We start from the raw sequence: 24,560 nt of genomic DNA on the forward strand, positions 1-24,560 counted from the left end.
TAACCCAAAAATAATGCAATATTGTCGAACTCCCGATGCACTATGTGGTATGTGTATGGTGTCTAGATGACATCACTATCGTCCGAGTGTTGATTCTTTGAATGTACTCCTGAAGATCGCCTAAAAGAGAATGTTCAAAGCTCCATCTCGTGGTTTGTGGGGAGTCATTTGTGATAGGACCACGATCACGTCTGCCACAAATAAATGGAAAATACTCGTATATCCAACACCACTGTTAAGTGTATAAGATTAATATATTAAACATACAAAATATAATTGGCTTAATTGCATGACATGACACCAAATTGAGACCAATTTTTAATGACATGACATTTGGGTGAAGACATGTCATGCCACATTTGCCAAATTAAAATCCAGGTCATTTAAAATGATTTTTTATTTTATTAATAATATAAACTATTCTATTTAAAAAAAAATTAAAAATAACATTAAAAAAATAAAAAATAAATTCATCATCTTTAACCAAATTTCATCATCTTCAACCAGCATTATTCTCTTCAACAAATTCAAAATCCAAATAATAAACCCAAAAAATTCTAAAACTCAAATTATAATATTCATCTTCTTCAACAAACTAAAATTAAAAATCCAAATTAGAAAACTCAAATCCCTAATGTCAAGTTTTGCTACAAAATTGAGAATATCTCAAGCAAAAAAAATATGAAAATTCAATCTTCAGCAACCAAGACTGACACTACTGTGTTTAATCGTTGTTACCGTAAGAACCTTACACTGAACAAGTGTGTGGTAGATGAAACTTTGACAAAAAAAGATGGAAGAGATGAAGCAAGTACCGTAGGACAACCTGTTAAGAGACTTGCATGTTTTCTTTTAGGAAAATTAAAATGCAACTTGTTAGTACTATGAGGGCACCATATAAGGTATTATAGATTTAAACCAAATTAAGAAAGAAATTCTTTATATTTTATATGCTCAAGTGTTGATAGAGAAACAAAACCATAACATTCAGAAAAAATACCAAGTAGATCTAAACAAGATTGTTGTTTTAACCCATAAGAAATATGAATCGGCGAAGAAACTAAATAGGATTATTGTTTCAACCCATAATTGTTAAAATTAGAATATATTCAGAAGAGAATCAGTGGTTCTGTGGAGTTGGAGTTGGTTGAGTCATTGTTAGGGTCATATATTTTGGGCTTTTTTGGGGACATTTAGCAATAAAAGGTTAGTAACAATGGAAAGAAATTCAAGATAGAAAAGTGATACATTTGATGAATTTTGGAGGTGATGAAGAAGAAGAGAGTGAGATTAAACAATGAGAGAGTGAGATTTGTGGGTCTGCGTTTTTGCTTATAGGTTTCAATCTTATGAACACTGCATAACTTTAATTTAGGTTAAATTTTTTTCTTCATGTTTTTAAAATATTAAAGTAATATAAATTAATTAGTATATAATAGAAAAAAAATACCCTTTTTGGTCCTTTAACTTTACATCAGGGTCCATTTTTGTTCCTCAATTTTAAAAAGGATCAAGTTGATCCTTTAATTGTTCAAGTAGTGCCACATTAGTCCTTTTAGTCCATTTGGCTGAAACAGCGTTTGTTTATGTATGCGTAGCAGCTGGCATGGATTTGATATTTCACCTTCTTTGTTCCATCTTTAGGTTTGTTCTGTTCCTCCCTCTCATGTTATGTTTTTCCCCAAATCGATTTAGGGTTTCTAATTTGGAAGCGATCTACACTGAAATTGGTCATGGAAATTGAAGTAACCATCAATAATAAATTATGGGCATTGTTCAAGCGAATCTAACCAAAAGAGATATGGAAGTTTTGATTCCAATGTATACACATACTCCAATATCTGATGGAAACCCTTATGTCGTTGTGGAGACATGGTTGTTCTTCGCAGGGCTTCAAATGTTACGAACTTTGGGAAACAATTTTAGGGATGTCAACATTTTAAGATAAGAACGAATTTGAAAATTTTCTTCTTCGCCAGTTGTTTACTATAAACCATTTGCCAATTACATAGGGTTCAACGCAAGCTGGTTGTGGATTTCTTGATTGGTTCTATGAGAATTTGGCAGATGAGAATGACCAATTTATGAAGAAGCAAAATAATAGGTTGGAGAAGCTAGCAAACGAACTTGATGCAAAAAAAATGGAAGTGGAGTATCTTAGGACAACAAATGAGGGACTGAATACAAATTCAAATGGAGAAGATGGTGAAATGATAATTTTTTTGGAAGAGCATGTTTTGTATTGTTTTGTGTGTGTTATTATTTAGAATATTGTAACAAGTGTATGAGATTGAATTAGTTTGAATATGTTTGTATCAATTTGAATGGCATAATGTTTGTATCAACTAATGTTACCATCATGTATCAGTTAATGTAAGAACATCATCTGTTAATGTTATCAATTGACATCAGTTAATGTGTGTATCACTTAATATGTATCAGTTAATTGTGTAGCAATCAATTTATGTTGGTTTATGAATTATGTATCAGTTAATGTGTATCAGTCAATTGTGTATCAATTGAGATATCAATTGTGGTTAAAACCAGAACACTTTATACCAAAAACAGATAAAACAAAACACATTTACCACTAATACTCTGCATTACAAGATAGGTACAAAACACACTGCATAGGTTTAAAAGACATTGCATAGGTTCAAAACATATTACATTTCCAAAACACGCTGCATAATGCTACATGTTCAAACTTAAATTAACATATAAATTAAACTGAGTTCAACAGACAACATGACAAATAATTCTAAGTTAAACTGAATTTTCTTCTTTAGTGTGGTTCTCTTTGTTGGTGTTGTCTTTCTTATTGTTGGCCCAACTGCAACCTTGACTCCACTTAATCTAGTTGTAGGTCCCGGTGGTACAAATGGTGTTGATGACCTTCTGACTGATAGCTTCTTTGTCCTTCCATGAGTTGACTGCTGAGATGTTTCAGTAGCTGTTTGAGATGCCCTCTTAAATGGTAACTTCTTTTCCCTTCCATGAGTTGACTGAGATGTTTGAGTAGGTGGTTGAGTAGCTGACTGTTGAGTAACTGTTTGAGTAACTAGTTGAGATGCTTATTGCATAGCTTCAACAAGCATGTTGGGTAGCTTCAGGAAATTGAGCTTCAGGAAACAAAGGAAATGAAAACTGCGGCAAATCATGATAATGTGCATGGGGGTGGTGAGGTGCATGATAATGTTAGTTCTAATGACACTGAGGATGAAAGCTTCAATTATGTTAATGCAATGGAGGTAGATTTTGATGATGAATCTAATGCGTATGATGAATTGGTTGATGAAGATGAAATGGCTAATCGGTAGAAATTTGAAATTCACTAAAAATGACAAGATACTCAAACAACTACTCAACAACCAACTTCTTTGTCCTTTTAATTGTTAAATAAATCATCAAACAATCAATGCATTGAGTAGATGAAGAGAAATACTTTGAATAATTTCTCTTCATTTAAAAAACCCAACGTGAGTTTAACATAACAACCAACTTCTTTTATTATCTTGTTGGTATTCATTTCATTGAGGAAAAAAATAAATTCCCTAATAAAAAGACAAAGATTAAAAAAAAAAAAACACACACATATATATATATATATATATATATATATATATATATATATATATATATATATATATATATATATATATATATATATATATATATATATATATATATATATATATATATATATATATATATATATATATATATATATATATATATAAATTGAAGTATGACAAATAAATTATGCCATATCATCAAATAAATTAACATTACCCTATAAATATACTTAATGACATATTACCCTATAAATATACTTAATGACATGTAAATTGAAGTATCACAAATAAATTATGCCACATCATCAAATAAATTAGTATTACGCTATAAAATATACTTAATGACATGTAAATCAAAGTATGACAAATAAATTATGCCACATCATCAAATGAATAGCCACATCATTAAAATAAAATTAAAATTGATAGGAGGATAAAAAGTCTGAAAAAAACTTTAAAAAGAAATTAAAAGTCCAAAATTTAAAATAGGAGGATTAAAACAAAAAAAAAAAAAATTATGGGACTAAAATTATAATTAATATAATTAATAAAAATATATTCAATTTATATATTTCTAAAAATCCGGTATTTTTTCAAATATTTGATATATGTTTTTTAAAAACCCATTAAAAATTCATCATTAAATGCATTTGTTCTAGATAATATAAAATATAATGTAAAAATCAATATTTTTGATACCAAATTTTGTAAATATCTGTATATACATAAGATTTTTTAAAAAAAAGTGTAAATTTTTTAACGTAAAACTATTTTAGACGATATCTCCTTTACACATTTTTTAAAAATCTGAAATGTATCGCTTTACTTTTTGAAAATTTGAGTTTTTTAATTAGAGATATTTGGTCAAATTGTGCCGTATAGGAGTGCCACTTGTATAAGGGTGATAGACATAAATCTACCACGTACACAAGTCATTTTTAGTTGCCACTCGTTTAGAATATCCTCTCTCTCTACACACGGAAATAGGTTCCGTTTGGAAAATCCTTTCTCAACAGAAAACGACAGAAGTCGTTGCAATGGAAAAGCAAAACTCGTAACAAACCACCTTCCTTCACTTCAAAGCCTCAAACCATATCTGACTCCATTTTCTCCCCCTCTCAACAGAAAAAAAACAATCAATTTCCCGCCAAAATTATGCTACTACGGTTACCGCTTCCGCTTCATCTTCTTCGCCGTTACGAACACCATCAACCTCTGCTTCCCAACTCCGTACCACCCAAACGCTTCAACTATCATATCTTTTCTCATCCTCACTCCACATCTCCAACCGTTCCCGTTTTGCGGGCCACTTATCCGGTCGATTTGAGCTCGCCGTCTTCCTTTTCCGAGGACGAGCAGGAAGTTGAGCTTGGGCGTTTGCTGTCTCTGTTGCCGGAGGAGATGCGGAGGCGTGTAAGTGACCACCGGGAATTGCAGCAGTTGATGGAAGTGGTTATGGATTTAGGACGGAAACCGCTTGCCAGGTTTCCCTCCGGCGATTTTGTTATTTCCGAGTATCCAATCACAGTTCAGGATATTGAGCACGCCACTGCTCAGGTATTATTGCAACACAAGTCTTTTTTTTTACTGATTGATGTAGTATTGGTCATGAGGTAGGTTTCTTGGTCCTATATTTCAATTGATCATTGAAGGAGATCGTCATAACCATCAATTTACTAGAGAATTAAAGCCTCTTGCAGGTCGGTGACTTTGCTATTGATAATCGAGCAGGAATCAGCAGGACATTGCATCGGATCAGTGCTATTAGAAATCGAAAGGGCACAATTATTGGTCTAACTTGTCGTGTTGGCAGGGCGATTTCAGGAAGTGCCAAGTTGTTGCAAGATTTGGTTCAAGACGGGTCTTCTTTGTTGCTCATTGGTCCTCCTGGTGTAGGCAAAACTACAATCATTAGGTCAGTTATTGTTTTTTCCTTTACTAACTGTCAAGCTAATTACGCAATGAATAGTTTAGTTCATAGTTTTGAATTGCGGTCTACTGTTGCAATGTAAATATTTTTTGGGCCTCAAACAACTCCAATTGTGGCCGCATTTATTTGTGACTTACTGCAATATCAAAGACTGTGATACGATGCTGGCTGTAGTTTTAAACCTTTAGTTATTTACCTCATTTGTTAAAAAACAAGTTACTTAATTACTTCACTAAACTGTACCGAAAAATATGGTTGCTTCTTTTTCTTAGCTGTTGTTTAAATATTTTGGGATCAATTCTATCTTTCATTGAGTCTTCATCTCCAGTAGTAAACTGCTTTTGCACCAAAACTATGATTGATGTTTACTTAGGATCTCTAATTTAGAAGTGCAATATTTCTCTCATTCTCTCTTCCTCCCTTACTTTTCTTTAGGAATAAATGGAGAAAGGGAAGGAGAAAGTGATTATGGGGTTAATTATTGAGTGGTTAAAGAGGGAGAGACCAAACACTCTGATAGAAACCGGTACCAAAATACAATTTAATTGTAGAAAGTAGAAACAGACTTTTATTTATAGTAGAATAGGTTTACAACTGACACATAACTACAACATATACATAATTCACACATAAACTAAAGTAGTAAATAGTATACTATTTAAAAGACAATTCCTATCCAAGAAATTAGAGAGTTGTGGTCTCCCCCTCAAAGAATTAGAGAGCTTGGTCTCTCCCTCCCAAAACCATTCGATATATTGTCCTATAACTATCCGTTTTCCTTTCTATTTTTAATTCTAAAACAGCAACACATGTAACCCATAACTGCTACACATAACTGACATAAATAAAGATAACTTCCCATAATAAAAAGTCTATCACACTCTAATTCTTGGAAGGGATAAACCAAGTCTCTCAAATTTCTTGGATGGGAATTGCTTTAGATATAGAGAATTGCTATAGAGTACGAAGAAAGTGATGTGCGATTCGATACAGTAACATGTGGGTAGTGGTTCTAATTTTTTTCACATAATTAAAAAAGCAATGCATAACTGCAAACAAAACGCAATCCAACGCTTATTATACATTCGTCATTTTTTGTCAACAACCGTGTCATACCATTTAGCTTTTTCGTTATATCTATTCTATCGACCTCTCTAAACTTTCTCTGATATACCGGCGCCTGAGTTTGGTATTATTATTAGAATATAAACTATTGTTCTAGGCAAGTTCTGGAGAGAATTGTTCTATCATTTCTGTTTTCTTTTCTTTAATTCCTTCACTATAGGCAGGGCAGTAAGACCCTGGTAGTATTGGTAGACTTTTATGATGACAGCTATATGCAGTTATTATGTCAGTTATGTTGTTTAATTTTAGAAATAAATAGAGATACAAAAGGAAAAATGATTATGGTATAGTTATTGAGAGGTTATGGGAGGGAGAGCCCAAGCTCTCTAATTCTTGGAAGGGAGAGACCAAGTCTTGAGTTTCTTAGATAGGAAATACTTCGTATCTATTCTATAACTGTCTCTTTAAGCTTTCTTTGATGTACTTGTGTGTGAATTATATATTAATAATATAAATTATTGTTATAGACAAATTCTGCAGAGAATTGTTCTATCATTTCTGTTTTTTATTTTTATTTTTTTATTTTTTATTTTTTTAAAATTCATTCACTATAGGTATCAGTTTCCAACAGACTTCTACAGTTCGTATATTCTTTGGGACCGTGATTGGTCTTGGTCATTAACTAAAACTGATATTTATCTGTTTTACTCTACCACAATGCTTTAACTTTTGTATTTGCAGAATTCATAAGAGTAGGGAGTTGTCAGGATGTAACTTGGCTCATTTCAATTTGATTACATTATTATTATTATTGTTATTATTGTTATTATTATTGTTATTATTATTATTATTATTATTATCCCACTCTTTAATTTGACACATTGTTTGTTCTATTTTATATTTTCAGGGAAGTAGCTCGGATGCTGGCAAATGATTACAAGAAGCGTGTAATGATTGTTGACACCTCCAATGAGATTGGGGGTGATGGTGATATACCTCATTCTGGAATTGGCAGTGCCCGGCGCATGCAAGTTCCCAACTCTGATATGCAACATAAGGTATTAGCTGCGTTCATAAGTTGCCTCTTGTTTATTTTGAGTATGGAGTATTACAACAAAATCAAAGTGCTACACATCCGGAGACTTCTTCCACCAGTGTTGCAACTGGAACTCTTGTCATAGTTTATGTGACTAAAACCATAAAGTGAGGGAGATGAATTGCATTAATTGTTTCTAGTAATATTTGGAAGTTCAATAGTCAGAAAAGTTGTTTGGATACCACTCCAAATTAGTTCTGAATTCTGTTTTAAAATTTTGGTCATCTTTACACTGATTGCCAAAATTACTTTAAGGTCAACATTTTCAAGCATAAAGCTCATTCTTTCAGAATCAACTATTTCAAAATTTCTTATTCCCTATTACGTTCCTCCCATATTTTTTTTAACAACAATCATGCAAATCCGCACTAAACTTTCCAAACTTTGTAATATACAACAGAATGTATTCTGTTGATGGGAAGCAATCACACAGAAGAATGATCAACCAGACAGAATTTAATTTCATTAATGTTCCTATGTTTATTTTACTGTTCAGGTATTGATAGAGGCAGTTGAAAACCACATGCCGCAAGTGATTGTAATTGATGAAATTGGTACGAAACTTGAAGCAATGGCTGCAAGTACAATTGCACAGCGTGGGATCCAGCTTGTTGCTACTGCTCATGGAATTACAATTGAGAATCTAATAATGAATCCTTCATTAGAGATGCTTGTCGGCGGAATACAGGTGAGATTACCTACATCTTAAGCAAGATGCCATGTTGAGTTTTTGGTATGATTGAGATTTTATATTTGACCTGACGTGGCTATATCCTTATTAAGGAGATGCCTTGTTGTTGAGTACTGACTACTGAGTAGTGATGGCAAAAAAACCTGTACCCGCGGGTATCCCCAGATAAAACCCGTCACAGATACAGTGCGGGTAGGTTAATAGATATCCATGGATAAAATGAACATATATTTAAATATCCGATTTTAATAAATATAGATGCGGGTTTGATGATATTCATGGTCACGGATATCTGTATCCGTTAATAAATTATAAAAATTATTTGCATATTATTAGTTTATTAAACTCTGTCTTTTTATCTTTTAAAAAAATTAGTCTTCTCATATTTTTTTTAAAAAGTTTTCTTTGAAGAAAATCTTTCATTTCATATTTAAGTTTTGTCTATACTCTAGACTTCACTTCAACAATTCCACCGTCCAACCAACTAGTATCGCCTTTCCTCCGTCCAACTAGTGTCTCCCTTCCTACTCCTATGTCGTTCGCTCTTCCACCATAACTCACAATCACAATATCTTTCATTTGTTTTGGTTACAAATGAAATGTATGTATATTATGTTTCGGTGAAAAAGAAAAAAATTAATGTATAAAATTTTGTTGTTAAATTGATACCTTCATAATCAATACCTATAATGACAATGTCATCAACATAAACCACTATATTTATTTGATCATGAGTATTTAAGGAAGTTAAAATGATTTGATTCGCAATGGGTCATCCCAAGTTGGTGTAGAACTTTGGTCAATCGAGTAAACCATGCCTGAGTAAACCATCCCATGTTAGGACTTCTGCAATTTGCATACCAAATTACACCTTTCTGAGCAACAAACCAAGAAGGTTGCTTCATATATACCTACTTTTCCACGTCATTATTATGCAAGAAAGCATTCTTGTTTCGAACTGAAATATTGGTCAACATTTCATTGCAGACATATGCTTTTCTAAAGTATATATAACCATTCTTGTTGGAAATTCATCAATTTTCTTTCAAGAAATTCACCAAAATCTATGGAGAATTTCGAACCAAATCTTGATGAACAAGAATCAATCTTTCTGTTTGATTACTCCTCTTGTTCTTCACTCTTCAGTCGAGTGAATTAACCAACCTTAATTGCAAGATTTCGGTTCACAATGGTAATGAAAAGAAACAAAATTGAATTGAGGAATAAAGAGAGATTAGGATTTTCGAATAAGGAAGAAGAAGAAGAAATTATGCAGAGTTTCTGATAGAACAACCACTATTGGGCCTGTTACTAATGAAAGGCCCAATCCTGCTGTATGGAGAGTCTATGTTCGCAGGGGTAAGAAAGTGGGGAACAATTCTGTTAGTGACGTGGCAAAGGAAATCCCTGATTCTTAGGAAGGTTGTTAGTAGTGGGAGATATATGGGAGAGGGTGGTGTTTGTTAGGGTACGCAGGATTATTGCTAACATTTGTATTAGGAGATTGTACTCTCTGGAGGAGCTCAGCTCTGGTTATACACTTAGCTATTTACCTTCCCTTCTATTAATACAAAAAGACAATTCATTTCATCATTCCTTTAAATTGTTTCATATATTTTTTCTGCTAGATCTATCATTGGTCCGAACTACCGGATTTTCGAGAGGTACCAGTGAATTCTTGTCCAGTACATGCCACCTAAGTTGTCAGATCGAATGGGAACAGTAGAAGAAAGGCTCTCGGTGGTGGAGAATTCTGTACGTCAGGAGTTGAGAGATTTTCGTGAGATGATGATGCAATAGTTTCGTGATACCATGATGAGCGAGTTTACGAAACTGTGGGAGCGACGACAGTCGGTGGAACGACCTACGTTTTCGGAGGAGTCTGTGACAGAGTATAAGATGGCGGTGAAGAAGGTGGAGTTACCATCGTTTGATGGTGACGATCCTGTGGGTTGGGTCACACGTGCTGAGACGTATTTCGAAGTTCAGGGTACATCGGAGAAGGTGAAGGTCCGATTGGCAAAACTAAGCATGGAAGGAGCAACAATCCACTGGTTCAATTTGTTGAGGGAGACGGAGGACGACTTGACATGGTTGAAGCTAAAAGAGGCTTTAGTTGAGAGATATGGGGGAAGACAAAGCGATAACCCTTTTGAGGAAATGAAGGATTTACAACAGACTGGAACGGTTGACGAATACATCACCACCTTTGAATATGTATCGTCGCAGGTAGGGAGGTTACCGGAGGAGCAGTACTTGGGGTATTTCATGGGAGGACTCAAAACGGATATTCGTCTGAGGGTTCGAACAATGAATCCACGTTCACGGGTTCAGGCGATGAAGATCGCTCGTGATGTGGAGACGGAGATGCGTGGGTCGTTGTTGCCAAGAGTAAGTGCTGGTGGGCCCCGTAATTGGAAGGGAAGTGGGTCAGGAGGATATGGGCTTAGTTGGAAAACAGGTTCTGGGTCTCAACATAACCCAGGTTCGACCCGAGTGGGAAATGGGTCTACTAGTTATTCTGCTGGATCGGTGCAAAGTAAAACGGGTTCTTCACCATCTAACCCAAATGGGAATACGAACGCAAACACCAGCACAGCCAGATCTAGAGGTGGTGAAGGAAGGAGATATGGAGGAGAACGCAACCGTGGCCTCAAGCACTTGCCGTATTCTGAGCTGATGGAGCGAAGAGCACAAGGGTTGTGTTTCCGATGTGGAGAAAAGTATCATCCTCTTCATCAGTGTGCTGAGAAACAACTCAGGTTGGTGATTTTAGGAGATGATGAAACTATTAATGAGGAAGGTGAGGTGATAGCCATCGAAGTTAAGGAAGATGAGGAAGAGGTGCTAGATTGCAACTCTATGGGGTTATTTGGTATTACTGAAACAAACATTAAGTTAAACAATACCCCTCCTACCACTTTGCGCCTCCAAGGAAGCTTGAAGGGGGTCTCAATTATGATTTTAATTGACAGCGGTGCCAGTCACAATTTTGTCTCACCTCATGTGGCCACTGCTTTAGGGCTAAATGTGGAGCAAGGAAGATCAATGGGAGTGAAGTTGGGTGATGGTCACAGAGTATCGACAAGAGGAAGATGTAGAAAATTGGAGGTGTGTTTGAATGACTTTACCACCAGTGTTGATGCTTATGTCCTCGAATTGGGTGACCTAGATATGATATTGGGGGTGGCTTGGTTGCAACGGTTTGGAAAAGTAACTTTTGACTGGGAGAAGATGACCATTAGTTTTCTATGGGAAGGAAAAAGGGTGGAATTACATGGTCAATTCTTCACTACCAAAGAGGTGTCAACCAACAACATATCTCACGCTCCGATGGACTCCTTGCACAGTTTGTTAGAAGAAGAAGTGGTACCAACAAATGAAGTACAGGTACTGACCGAGGTGCAAAAGCAGGAGCTTAATGAATTGTTGAGCAAATTCAAGGGAGTTTTTGAAGAAAATACAGGGCTGCCACCTAAACGAGAAATTAATCATACCATTGAGTTACAAAAGGATGCTGGACCAGTAAGCGTAAGACCGTATCGTTACCCTCATCACCACAAAGAGGAGATCGAAAAACAAATTCGGAGTATGTTGAGTCAAGGTATCATTCGAAACAGTTTAAGCGCATTTTCAAGCCCTGTCATTCTAGTAAAAAAAAAAGATAACTCATGGAGGATGTGTATTGATTATAGGGAGTTGAATAAAGTTACAATTCCAGATCGCTACCCGATACCGGTGGTGGTGAATTATTAGATGAGTTGCATGGAACCGAGTATTTCTCCAAACTTGACTTGAAATCCGGTTATCACCAAATCAGAGTGAAGGAAGAAGACGTGCAAAAAACGGCATTCCGGACTCATGAAGGACACTATGAGTTTCTAGTAATGCCCTTTGGATTAACAAACGCTCCAGCTACCTTCCAATCCACCATGAATCAGATTTTTAAGCCATATCTTCGCAAGTTTGTCTTAGTTTTCTTTGATGATATTCTAGTCTACAGTAAGGGGTGGAAGGAACATTTAGCACACTTGTCCCAAGTATTAGAGATTTTGCAACACCATTGTTTTGTAGTTAACCAAAAGAAGTGCAATTTTGCTAGCAGGAAGGTTGAATATTTAGGTCATGTAATATCTAAACAGGGGGTGGCAGTGGACCCAGCAAAAATTAATAGCATTTTGGAATGGCCAGTTCCTCATAATGTCAAAGGGGTGAGGGGTTTTTTTGGGGCTGACAGGGTATTACCGGAAATTCATTGTGGGTTATGGTAAGATAGCTAAACCGTTAACGGAGTTAACCAAGAAGGAATGGTTTCATTGGGGACCAGAAGAGTTGAAGGCATTTGAGAATCTAAAAAGGGTTATGATTCAAGCTCCAGTTTTAACCCTTCCGGATTTTGCACAACCCTTCGAGATTGAGTGTGATGCATCCGGGAGAGGAATAGGCGCGGTCCTGATGCAGAAAAAGAAACCCATAGCTTACTTCAGCAAAGCCTTATCTAAGAATAATTTGAGTAAGTCGGCGTATGAGAAGGAGTTGATGGCATTGGTGTTGGCCGTTCAACATTGGCGTCCTTATTTGTTGGGAAGGAAGTTTGTAGTGTATTCCGATCAAAAAAGTTTACGACACTTGCTCCAGCAACGTATCACTACTGCTGATCAACAGAATTGGATAGCCAAACTATTGGGTTATCATTTTGAGGTAGTGTACAAACCCGGGCCAGAAAATAAAGCTGCTGATGCCCTTTCAAGAATGCATGAAGAAGTGGAACTAAAAGGAATAATGTCATTCCCAGTATGTATGCAGGAGCAACAAATCCAACATGAAGTAAGGAATGATCCTTATTTAAAGAAAGTAATGGCTGATTTGCATGTGAATCCTACATCTCAACCGGGTTTCCAATTGATCAAAGGGAGACTATTCTATCATGGTAGGCTGGTGCTATCTGCAGAATCTAAATGCATACCCTTAATGTTGCAGGAGTTTCATTCATCCAGTACTGGGGTCACTCGGGGTTTTTGCGTACATATCGGAGATTAGCTGGTAACCTCTATTGGGTAGGAATGAGGAAGTCAGTTCAAACATTTGTGCAGAGTTGTGACGTGTGCCAACGTCAAAAGTATTCGGCGTCGTCACCCATGGGTTTGTTGCAGCCACTGCCAATTCCGGAGAGAGTTTGGGAGGACATCTCAATGGATTTCATAACTGGTCTTCCGAAATCACAGGGGTATGAGGCTATTTTTGTAGTAGTGGATAGACTATCTAAGTATGGACATTTTATTCCCTTAAAGCATCCATATACAGCAAGAAAAGTGGCAGAGATTTTTACCAAGGAGGTGGTGCGTCTCCATGGTGTTCCACAATCTATTGTTAGTGATCGTGACCCCTTATTTGTTAGCTTATTCTGGAAAGAGTTATTCCGTTTGCAGGGGACTAGGTTGAGTATGAGTTCTTCATATCACCCGGAGACGGATGGGCAAACGGAGGTTGTAAATCGGTGCCTAGAAGTATATCTTCGTTGTTTTGCATCAGAACAACCGAAGGAGTGGTCACAATGGATTCCGTGGGCCGGATTGTGGTATAATACCACATTCCATGTGTCTACGGGTACGACGCCATTTGAAGCGGTGTATGGAAGAAAACCACCTACTGTGGTGAGATTTCTACAGGGAGAAACTAAGGTAGAGGCAGTGGCAGCTGAGTTGGTTGATCGGGATGAGGCTCTACGTCAATTGAAGTATCATTTGACTCGGGCTCAAGAGCAGATGAAGAGATACGCGGACAAGAAAAGAAAGGCTTATTCATTTGAGGTGGGTGAATGGGTATTCTTGAAGCTCCGACCCCATAGGCAACAAACAATCTCTCGAAGGATTAATCAGAAACTTGCTCCACGGTATTTTGGACCTTTTCCTATCCAGAAAAAAATAGGAGCAGGGTCATATAAGTTGAAACTGCCTGAAGGAAGTCGAGTACATGCAGTGTTTCATATATCTCAACTTAAGAAGGCTATTGGGGAGTATGCTGCTGAACCTCAACTACCGGAAGGGCTCGAGATAAAGCCAGAACACTTAGAAGAACCGGAAGAACTGTTGGCTTCAAGGCCAATTACGAAAAATGGACAGCGGGTGCGACAATGGTTGGTGCGTTGGAAGGGAAGAGCTGTAGAAGACACAACTTGGGAGGATGAGTCAGTTTTAAAAAGTCAGTTCCCTTCTCTCAGCCTTGAGGACAAGGCTGTTGTTCCTGGGGAAGGTAATGATAGAACAACTACTATTGGGCCTATTACTAATGAAAGGCCCAATCCTGCTGTATGGAGAGTCTATGTTCGCAGGGGTAAGAAAGTGGGGAACAATTCTGTTAGTGACGTGGCAAAGGAAATCCCTGATTCTTAGGAAGGTTGTTAGTAGTGGGAGATATATGGGAGAGGGTAGTGTTTGTTAGGGTACGCAGGATTATTGCTAACATTTGTATTAGGAGATTGTACTCTCTGGAGGAGCTCAGCTCTGGTTATACACTTAGCTATTTACCTTCCCTTCTATTAATACAAAAAGACAATTCATTTCATCATTCCTTTAAATTGTTTCATATATTTTTTCTGCTAGTTCTATCAGTTTCTCTCTGCTCTCAAATTGAGAATTTTATTCTTTGCAACGGCAAAGATGTGATATCTTACAATCAATAAGGGTTATTCCCTAATTATAGAGTTGGGTTTACTTGCTCCTCAATCAAAGCTCAAAATACCTAATTATGCTAACACTACAAAATTGGGCCTAAGTAAAAATCCATGTTGAGGCTAACTCCTCAACACTTCGACAACTAGGTGTTTCGGCACATCCTTGCTTATGTCGAGCAACCTGCTTCGACACAAGGAATTACGATTCAACAATTCTAAAGGCTTATAATCAAACAGACTCTCAAACTATAAGGCATGGGGTTCGCTTGAAAGTTAAATTCATGAGCTTGTTAAACGGTACCTGGGCACCTCTTGCTAACTACCGCCATCTTTGATGGCCTGTAACTTGATTTCGAACAGAGAAATTGCTTCTTTCTATTAAAGGATAGACAAGCACATGTATGTGAAAGAAAGCCAAAGAAAGAGCGGCAAAAGCTTTTTCTCTATAAAGAGGCGAACAAGTATCATTTTTGCAACAGGCGAAAAAGGTATCGCTGTAGTCTTGACCATAGACCTAAGTATATCCTTTTGCCAGTAACCAAGCTTTCAATCGATCAACTTGTCCATCAGGTCTCACTTTGAAATAAACATCCACCTACAGCCAACATATTTTCCAAGAGGAGGTGGAACAAGCTCCCAAGTATGGTTAGAGTCTAAAGCTATCATCTCTTCAATCATGACTTGTTTTCATCAGGATGAGATAATGCTTCTTGAGCTATCTTAGGAATAGACATGGAAGAGCGGAAACAAAATAAAAGTAGGAAAGAGACAATTGGTGATAACTCAAAAGGTTATAAGTAGGATGAGGATTAGAAGTAGACCTTCTACCTTTACGTATAGCAATAGGTAAGTCTACAGAAATCCCAAAGTGGAAGATGAGGTTGGAACTTGAGCGGAATCACTATCTGTATACTATTGAGTTTATTCACTGTTGAGTGTCTGTAGTATTAGACCATTAGTGGTTTGTTACTGCAATGGATGAGTTAGCTGTGACTTATTACCTACAAATAACATGACGACGAGTTGATAGGGATAGGTATAGGTATCTAGTCCATTATGATATGTTAGGGCCTTTTGTGCTAGGGAAGTTTTATAGACTTGACTTTGAGCTGGAATTTTACATCAATGTTGGGGAAATTTCCTGTTACAGGAAATTGGAGGAGGTTTATTAGGTGTGCTTTACCAATCTGCTCACCATGAAAGAGAGCATGCGAAGCTACCAAAACAATTAATGACTTAAATGGGTTAGAACAGGTGGAAAAAATGTGAGGAAGAAACTATTGACTGCAGTGCTCAAATGAAACGGCACATTTTGATCAAGCGGAAATTAGAGCACCAGGATTGTTTCAAGGTTGACTTTTGATGCCAGCAATGTCAGATCAGCAGATCAAATTTCATTTCAGTAATTGTGCGAAACACAACACTTATGTTAGCTGCCTACACTGCATGTTTTGTGTTGCAGTGACACTTTTCCCTCATAGCTATCTTCTTTGTTGTCATCGATGTAAAGACTGCTGCTGCCCTTACTTATTAAGAAATAAGAATTGTTGTTTGTTTCACGTTTAACCTTGAAACTCCATTCTGGCACCTCTCTAGGAAGCGACATATCTTTAGAAGTCAATATGGGATAGTTTTTGCATATTATACTTCCCATGCACTTGGTTTTTGGTATGCTTTATGAATTGTAAAGAATGCCAATTCTGATTTCTATAAGACAGTACGGAGTTTAAAGGGTCCTCCGGGTCACTAATAGAAACCAATGTAGCCGGGGGATCGCAAACAGGGAATGCACAGGGAGAAGTATAGATGAACAAGAGAAATCAATAGAAAGTATGTATTATTGATGATAATAGATAATATAGAATATTGTTTGTGATAGGAATGTGGTTGTGGATGATGTGGGCCAGAATGGAATGAGGCCCAAAATATGGAGACTCTACACTAGGAAAAGAGAATAAAGAACGATGACGTGGCAGGTGTGATAGGAACAGCATGATTCAATTAGTTATATAGTGGAGGCATGAGAGAGAATAGGGAGCTAAGCATTCTGTTATTTTGGAAAGGGGTGAGATCATGAGTATCTCATTGTAAGGGAGCTCTTGTAGCTTTTGGAGCTGGGAGCATACCACTATCAAACATTCTTACTTTATCTTTCTTTGTAATTGTCCATCATTCTTGAATTTTCCATCATTCCATACAATTGCAGAATTTTTACACCATTCTTACGTTTTATCATTGTTTGTGATTTACTGTTCTATTAATTGGTCCGACCTGCCAGATCGTTAAACAGAGCAAATCTCCAACTGTAGATGCCACCGAAGATGTCAGACAGAGTAGAAGTGTTGGGATACTTTATGAGTGGGTTGAAACCTCAGATTCAAAGAAAGGTTAGAATGTTAAATCCACAAACTCGAATACAGATAATGAGGATGGCTAAAGACTCGGAGGATGAGTTGAAGGAAGAAGTCAATAACAGTAAAAGGTGCTACAGGAGGAAAAGGGGAGTGGATCGTTTGGGCCGCAAGGAGGGGAATAGGCCTAGTTTCAAAAATCGAAACGGGTCTAGTTGGACCCAAAAAGATTTAACCCGCCTATTAACTCAGGTTGGAGTGACCCGACTCAGAAAACTTGGGTTGGCGGGGTCGAATCATAATTCCTCCATGTCGTTCACCCGACAAGAAGAAAAGGTGAGAAGACCTCCGTAGTGGCTATGCAAAATGATGGAAGAGAGTCTGAATTCTTCACAATGAGGAGATAAACTAGCGGTGATCTAAGGGACTCTGTTTCAAATGTGGAGGGAAGTTCAACCTTACCATGTACAAATGTCAAGAGCCCCTACGACTGTTGAAGGAGAGAGCCTTGATGATGAGGGGGAAATTGTTACAATTGAAGTCGAAGAAGAATCAGAGGAGGATAAGGATGTTGAGGCGGAGTAGAAATTGATTGGAGTATTAGGAAGTATAGAGGATTGTCGTACAATTAAAGATTGAAGGATGTGGGTATGGTAGTCTTGATAGATAGTGGGGCTAGTCATAATTGCATCTCTCAAAAGTTAACCTCTGCCCTGGGACTTAAGGTCACACCTATGGTGGCCAAAGGAATAGAGTTAGGGGATGGGCATCGGCTGTTTACTGGATGCCATGGTGTTGGAGTAAGGAGGATTGGATGTGGTGATGGGAGTATTGTGGTTGAGTACTCTAGGAAAGGTAATCATGGATTGGAAAAATTTAACCATGCAATTTTGGCATCAGGGTCAATTGATAAAATCCATGGTTAGGGAGTGGCCCAAGGAAAATCATGTTCACTCTTTCCTTGCAAACCAACATTTGGGAAAAAGAGAGGATTGGTGGTGGTTTCCTCAAAAACAGATGAAGGATAGAGAAGGAGGATTCACATAGCTTATTGGACCAATTCCCAACTTTGTTTCAGGAACAGATTCAACTGCCCCCAGAAAGTGCACAAGTTCATCATATCAGGTTGCTTCATCATGAGAGGGAATAGGGGAGCTAAGCATTCTGTTATTTTGGAAAGGGGTGAGATCATGGGTATCTCATTGTATGGGAAGCTCTTGTAGCCTTTGGAGCTGATAGCATGCCACTATCAGACATTCTTACTTTATCTTTCTCCGTAGTTGTCAATCATTCTGTAACTGTCCATTCCATACAGTTGCAGAACTTTTCCACCATATCTGCGTTTTATCATTGTTTTGTGATTTACTGTTCTATTAGTTTGTCTATCTACTCCCCAAGCCAAGCTCCAACACATTGAAATATCTCTTCTATGGCCCTAACATCTCTTCTCTAAGAAGTGTTAAATAGTAATAAATAAGGTTACTAGTTTTAGTTCCTTCTTTCGTGCATCTAGTTTCTAACCAACAATACAATTTCCGCTTCTCTTTGATTTGGTTTCCTCATTAGTATATAAACCTATGATCATAATTTATGCGAAAATTATTATGATGGTAACAAAAATAATTGAATTTCCGTCTATACATAATAGATATGTTCTAGTCCCTATGATTGGATATCAACAAAAGCGTCTCCAGAAGAACTCAAAACAAGGACCATAAAAAGCATTGTTAGTATCATACAAGTATTGCAAAATATAGAAAAGTATTTGAGGAGTATTAAGATGTATTTGAGAATTATCATAATAATTCAATAAAAAAATATTGGATACTTTTGGGATTCGTAACCAGGGAGTGCCGTTATCCTAAATGGTACGTCGTCGACTCTTTTCTATTTTTGGAGTATCTGGACTTCGATTCTTTTCTATTTCTGGAGTATCTCGACTTCATAAATTTTAATCAATAGTCCTGTTGTCTCCTGTTTCTCTTTCTTCTGTCACTATATACGCAATAAGTTTTCTGCCGCAATACAAATCAAACTATTCTCCCTAGTTTCGGTATATTAATTCCATTTTGTTATATCATCTCTACTATCATTTTAGAGTGTGACACTCGGGGATGAAGAGGCCAGCCGCAGGGGCGTTCAGAAGACAGTACTGGAGAGGAAAGGCCCATCAACATTTAGTTGTGCAGTAGAGATTATTTCAAAGACACAATTGCGCATTCACCGTAGCCTTGAAGCAACTGTTGATGCTATTCTTTCAGGTAAGTGCCCCTCCTCTTCAAATAATATTGCAGTAGATTGGTTATAAGTATGCTCTGTTTTCTTGTTGGTGTAGGTCGTTTTCCGAATGTAGAAGTGCGCAAGATGAAGTCTAAAGAGCAGGAAGGGATTTTGCAAAAGGAACCAGTTATTGACAGCCCTCTTGAAAATGGTGGTGAAATTATACTTAAAGATGCCCCGGGAAGGGCTGATGTCCAAACCAGGCAAGACGAGTCACCTTCGATGTTGCCTATTGACATGTTAGAAGATTCTTGGGAGCACCAATTGCCACTTCGTTTATTTTGTTATGGGGTAAGACGTCATCACCCAATAGCTGTATCTAATGTATGAAATGAACATTGATATTATCACTAACAGCTTTTTTATTTGCTTGTGTGCTGTGTTTTACTTATTTTTATTAATGCTATGTATAATGTCGACATGAGTTTGATTTACCTTATTGATATGAACTAGTTGCCATCATATTATTTTTAGAAAACTTCCTTTGATCCAAAGTTGGTAGTCGCATTTGTTTCTCGAAATTGTATCTCCAAAACACCTCACACCTCAATGCTTGCTAATACAACTCAAGTCAAGTATTGGCGAAGTCTCTCCTTTCCCATTCCTAAATGCCTCTCGTTTATTTTAGATTATTTTGTTTTACAAATACCGTACAACTCAATACTTAGAAGCCTTAATAAATATCAAACACAATAAAAGGTAAAAGTATAAAACAAATATGAAAGGAAGAGGGGAGAGAGCAAAGTAAAAACAAAAATGCAATACAATATTTCTTCATGAAAATTTAGTGAGGGTGTGGGAGGCAAAGAGAGAGAAAAAGAGACAGGATGGAAGGATATGCCAGCAAGTGGTGCAGTCTTACATTGTTGAGTTGAGAAGAATGATCTGAATGAATCATAGAAATACCTGCCAGGTTGAATTAGAGATACAATTAGATCGAAGCATTTAGAAAAGGGAATCGAAGTTGACATATTTTTATGAAATGATACAAAAATTATAATATTTTGGGGAAGGGAGAACATATTTAAGCCATATTTTATTCAATGTTTTCTAGTGCATTTTGCTTTAAATTTGAAGTTAACAGTGCCGACAATTAGAAACACGGTTTATTATAGGCCTAAATAACTATTTCGTCCTAGAATTATATCAATTTTTGCTTTAATATTTGTTTTGTTCCTACAAATTTCACACTTTTCACTTTTGCTCTATTTTATTTTAGTCCATGTAATGTTTGTTCATTTTGAAAGTAATTCCTATAATATGAGTACCATTTTAATTTTAGTCCTTATATTATCCAAATTCTAGGGACTAAGTCAAGATGTTTAGAATATTACAGGGACTAAATTCAACATGAATAAATAGTACATGGATAAAAACAAAATAATAAGGGTCAAATGCATTTTTTGTTTTGTTTTAGGGACTAAAATTAAAAGTGGCATATTTATGGGGACAAAAAAGACATTCAAGTCATTATTATAAACTAAAAATAGTGGTCATGCTTTCACTCTGTTTTCTATTTTATATTTCTTCATTGGCTGATTAACTTACAGAATGGTCAGTAATTCTAGATTTTAGAGGCAACTGTTATTCAAGGGATTAAACAGTTGAAAATGAATGACGCGGACCTTCAATTGACTGATAATATCAGTGAAGCGAATGCCTTACTTGCCTTGCAATCAAAGCTTAAAAAGAATTCAAGGATCCAAGCTGCCTTTAAATCAAATGATATTCCCATTTATGTGACGAAGGTAATAAATTGCTTGGTAAATTTTGTAGCTGTATTTGTCAAAATTGATTCCTGAACAATTCTTTTTCCACTGTAGACAAGTTCGTTGGAGCATGTAACAAAAGCCATACGAGCAATGCTAAGTGATTATGAAGATGGTTTAATTGTTTTTGGATCACTTGATAAGATAAAAGATTCAGAGAAGGCTGATGCTTTGGAGGTAATATAGATATTGTAGTTTTGATTTATTTGTATCCACTATTCCTTTTGGTTTTTGTTTGATTTCAATGGAACAAGTAGATGCTCAAAATCCCTAAACTGTCTGAGAAACATATGAAATAGATTCAATAACAAAATCGTTTTGGTTTATTTGGAATTCTGATTCGCCATAATATCCTTTAATTACGGCCGACCAAGGTATCCTTGTTCACTATTTTAGCTTCATACCTTGAGTTGTGGAATTTTTGTACCTAGAAATATAGCAGGTATCAGAATTAAGCATGCTCCGGAGGTAATGTAGATGTTTTAGTTATGAATTATTTCAGCCCATTATTCCTTTTTTTAATTTGATCTTGATGGAACAAATCCATGCTCTAAATCGCTAAGCTGTCTTAGAAATATATGGCCCAAGTACTAATTTTAGCTCTAGACATATGGAAATGGATTCAGTTACCAAACCATTAGCTGGTTGGGATTCTGAATGGTGATGGGGATGCCGGAGTTAAAGAGTAAATTTTATCTGAGGCCTTGGAGGGTAAAAATAATAATGTTCTGGTTGGTATATGTGAAAATATGGTGGCAACTGGCAAAAGGTCATATTGCTGAATACTGAGTTGCAGTAAAACTGAGCAAAGGATACGTTAGTTTGACAATAGAGTGGGGAAAATTGACTGAGATAACTTAATTTTTGAATAGCGGTGTTCCGATAATTAAGTTTGGTGCCGTCACTGCCATGGTGGTAGCAACGACAGTAAATGACAGCGATTATGACGTGAAGCAAGTCCAAGCTGCCTTTTTCCTTTCTATTTGTAAAGTCCACACCTGATAATTGATTACTTATATTATGAAGTATAATCAATAAATTCATTGCCAAAGTGTTTGCTGTAATCTTCAGCTTGGACTATGACACCCACCCACCTGTAATATGTTACAACTGAAAATGGACACTTGTATTAAAGAGACTGATGATTACATTCACATTTCAGGAGGCAAGAATGGCTATAGAGCATGTAGTAATTCCTAAGGGAGAACCCGTGGATCTACTACCAAGGTCATACCAGGTAGTATCACTTCAACTGGAGCTTGTTCGTAGCTATCAACTAGAAGCAAGGAGAATCCGTGGAGAGTCAGATGTACATTATCTTCGCATCATGCCATCCCATTACGGGACGGATGAAGTGGAAGCTCTTGAAACTGCTGAGTTTGATGGTGAATTTGATGATTTATCTTCCTCCAATGGCAATGCCAATGGCTCACCGAACAACTTGGATAGATTGCCTTTACTGCCCGAGTAGTTAATAAGTTCACTTAATTGCATATGTTATATTTTAGGACAAACCTTACCTATGGTACTGTAGTAGATGCCTTTCTTTACTAAATGTTTATAATATGTATGTCTATATTTTCAAAGCGCATAATTCTCTCAAATCATGTCTTGTCTATATGTCACAATTTTTAGTAGAGAACAAGGAATTTTGTCCATCTTTTTCCAGGCAAAATACTAAAGTAACACCCATTTCAATACATATACCAAAATAATTTGGTTTCAAATAATTATTACTTTTGGTATAAAACAACCGTTACTTTGGGGGATGTTTGTAAAATAAAATTGCCTAATACTTTGACGACAGAGTGTAAAATTTTAGTGGATCTGACTAATGAATTGGAGGGCCCTTTAAAACATATTTTGTTTAATTTTTTTAAATTTAAAATTATAATTGAATTTGATTTTAAATATATTAAATATAATATTAGTTATTTTAACTAATTTTGATTGATTCTAACTGTCTATAATTAATTATTTGTTTATATAATAAAATATAAAATATTTTTTTTATAATTAAAGTTATATTTAATTAATAAATAAAATAACAATAATAATACAAATAAAATATTAACTAAAACAATATTTATTTATTTATGTAATGAAAATAAAATTACACTAAACCTCTATTTAGCATTGATTTTGATCTGGTTGTTGAAAGCGATGGTGGGTTCCACATATAGGAGTATGTCCAATTCGCGTAGATATTTTATGAGACACTTAATTCTCATCAATATTTGATGATTGAGTAGAAGGCCCCGCATCATTTCTATGATCAATGAAGTCAGCAACCATGTCATCAATCAATAAATCCATCATCATAACACTGCCATAACTTAATCTGGTTCTCTCGTAATTCGAGTTTGATTGGGTAGTAGCTGACATTGAGCTATGCATGAAGGGGACGTAGGATTGTTGGTCTCAGGATGACTTTGAGGTGAACGTTTGTGATTGATAAAAAGGATTTGTGGTTTGGGGTGTGAGGTGAGTTGTGTTTTTGTGGGGTAGGTTGTGTGAATGAATATTGGTTATAATGAGCGGTGTTTGTGGTTGGGTGTAAGATGTTGAGGGGGTAAATATTGAGTTTTATTGTTGGGTGTTGTAGGAGGTTGGATTAAATGATGAATATTGTTGATGGTAGAGTTGGATTGGGGGTATAAGGTTGTTGTGTTGGGTTGAAAGATTGTTGGGTGTTAAATGCAAGTGCTTGTTGATGGACTAATGTGTTTGATGTTTGAAGATGAAGGATGGTTACAAGAGTCAAATAGTAATTTATTATATGATAGATACAAATTTGACATAGATCTATACCAATCCATGATTTCCTACTCGATTTACATTCTTTTGGCATGATATCGCCTTGTAAGACAGTGTTACGACGATTTTGTCATTGATGACGCTCTTGTCTATAATGGTATTTCCAATTTCTAAATTTCCATTGGTCTGGTGCTTGACTTGTGTGGTACTCGTCCATGGACCTAGGCGGAATCGAAATTTCTTGTTGAATCCCAAATTGGAGTTTAACCCTATTTGAATGATGCACTTCAACAATAGTGAAACAAATTAAAAGCTTTGTTGAACTTCAAGTTCAAGATAGGTCCTCCATACAAACTGTTACATAAATTCAAAT

General features: G+C 36.2%; 1 protein-coding gene across 3 annotated transcripts; it reads left to right on the top strand.

Moving 5' to 3' along the window:
* Positions 1-4,505: 4,505 nt before the first annotated feature.
* Positions 4,506-23,048, top strand: LOC127075362 (protein SEEDLING PLASTID DEVELOPMENT 1). Of its 3 annotated transcripts, XM_051016844.1 has the most exons (9): positions 4,506-5,132; positions 5,276-5,490; positions 7,478-7,628; positions 8,163-8,354; positions 19,480-19,642; positions 19,717-19,952; positions 21,230-21,409; positions 21,485-21,607; positions 22,593-23,048. In XM_051016844.1, exons 1-9 carry the CDS (start codon positions 4,731-4,733, stop codon positions 22,899-22,901), a joined length of 1,971 nt encoding a protein of 656 aa, XP_050872801.1. In that variant the 5' UTR covers positions 4,506-4,730; the 3' UTR covers positions 22,902-23,048. The 3 variants fall into 3 exon arrangements, with proteins under 3 accessions (XP_050872801.1, XP_050872802.1, XP_050872803.1); XM_051016845.1 differs by lacking the exons at positions 21,485-21,607; positions 22,593-23,048 and having other exon boundaries at positions 21,212-21,407; XM_051016846.1 differs by lacking the exons at positions 21,485-21,607; positions 22,593-23,048 and having other exon boundaries at positions 21,221-21,407.
* The last annotated feature ends 1,512 nt before the right edge of the window (positions 23,049-24,560 follow it).

The sequence above is a fragment of the Lathyrus oleraceus genome, chromosome 4 (assembly GCF_024323335.1).
Source record: "Lathyrus oleraceus cultivar Zhongwan6 chromosome 4, CAAS_Psat_ZW6_1.0, whole genome shotgun sequence".
NCBI lineage: Eukaryota > Viridiplantae > Streptophyta > Magnoliopsida > Fabales > Fabaceae > Lathyrus > Lathyrus oleraceus.

Bases quoted from the DNA above. Each gene is read 5' to 3' on its own strand.
- LOC127075362 (XM_051016844.1), top strand. From the start codon at position 4,731: ATGCTACTACGGTTACCGCTTCCGCTTCATCTTCTTCGCCGTTACGAA. The intron at 5,133-5,275 runs GTATTATTGCAA...AGCCTCTTGCAG, and splicing joins TTGAGCACGCCACTGCTCAG to GTCGGTGACTTTGCTATTGA. The intron at 19,643-19,716 runs GTAAGTGCCCCT...TTGTTGGTGTAG, and splicing joins TGTTGATGCTATTCTTTCAG to GTCGTTTTCCGAATGTAGAA.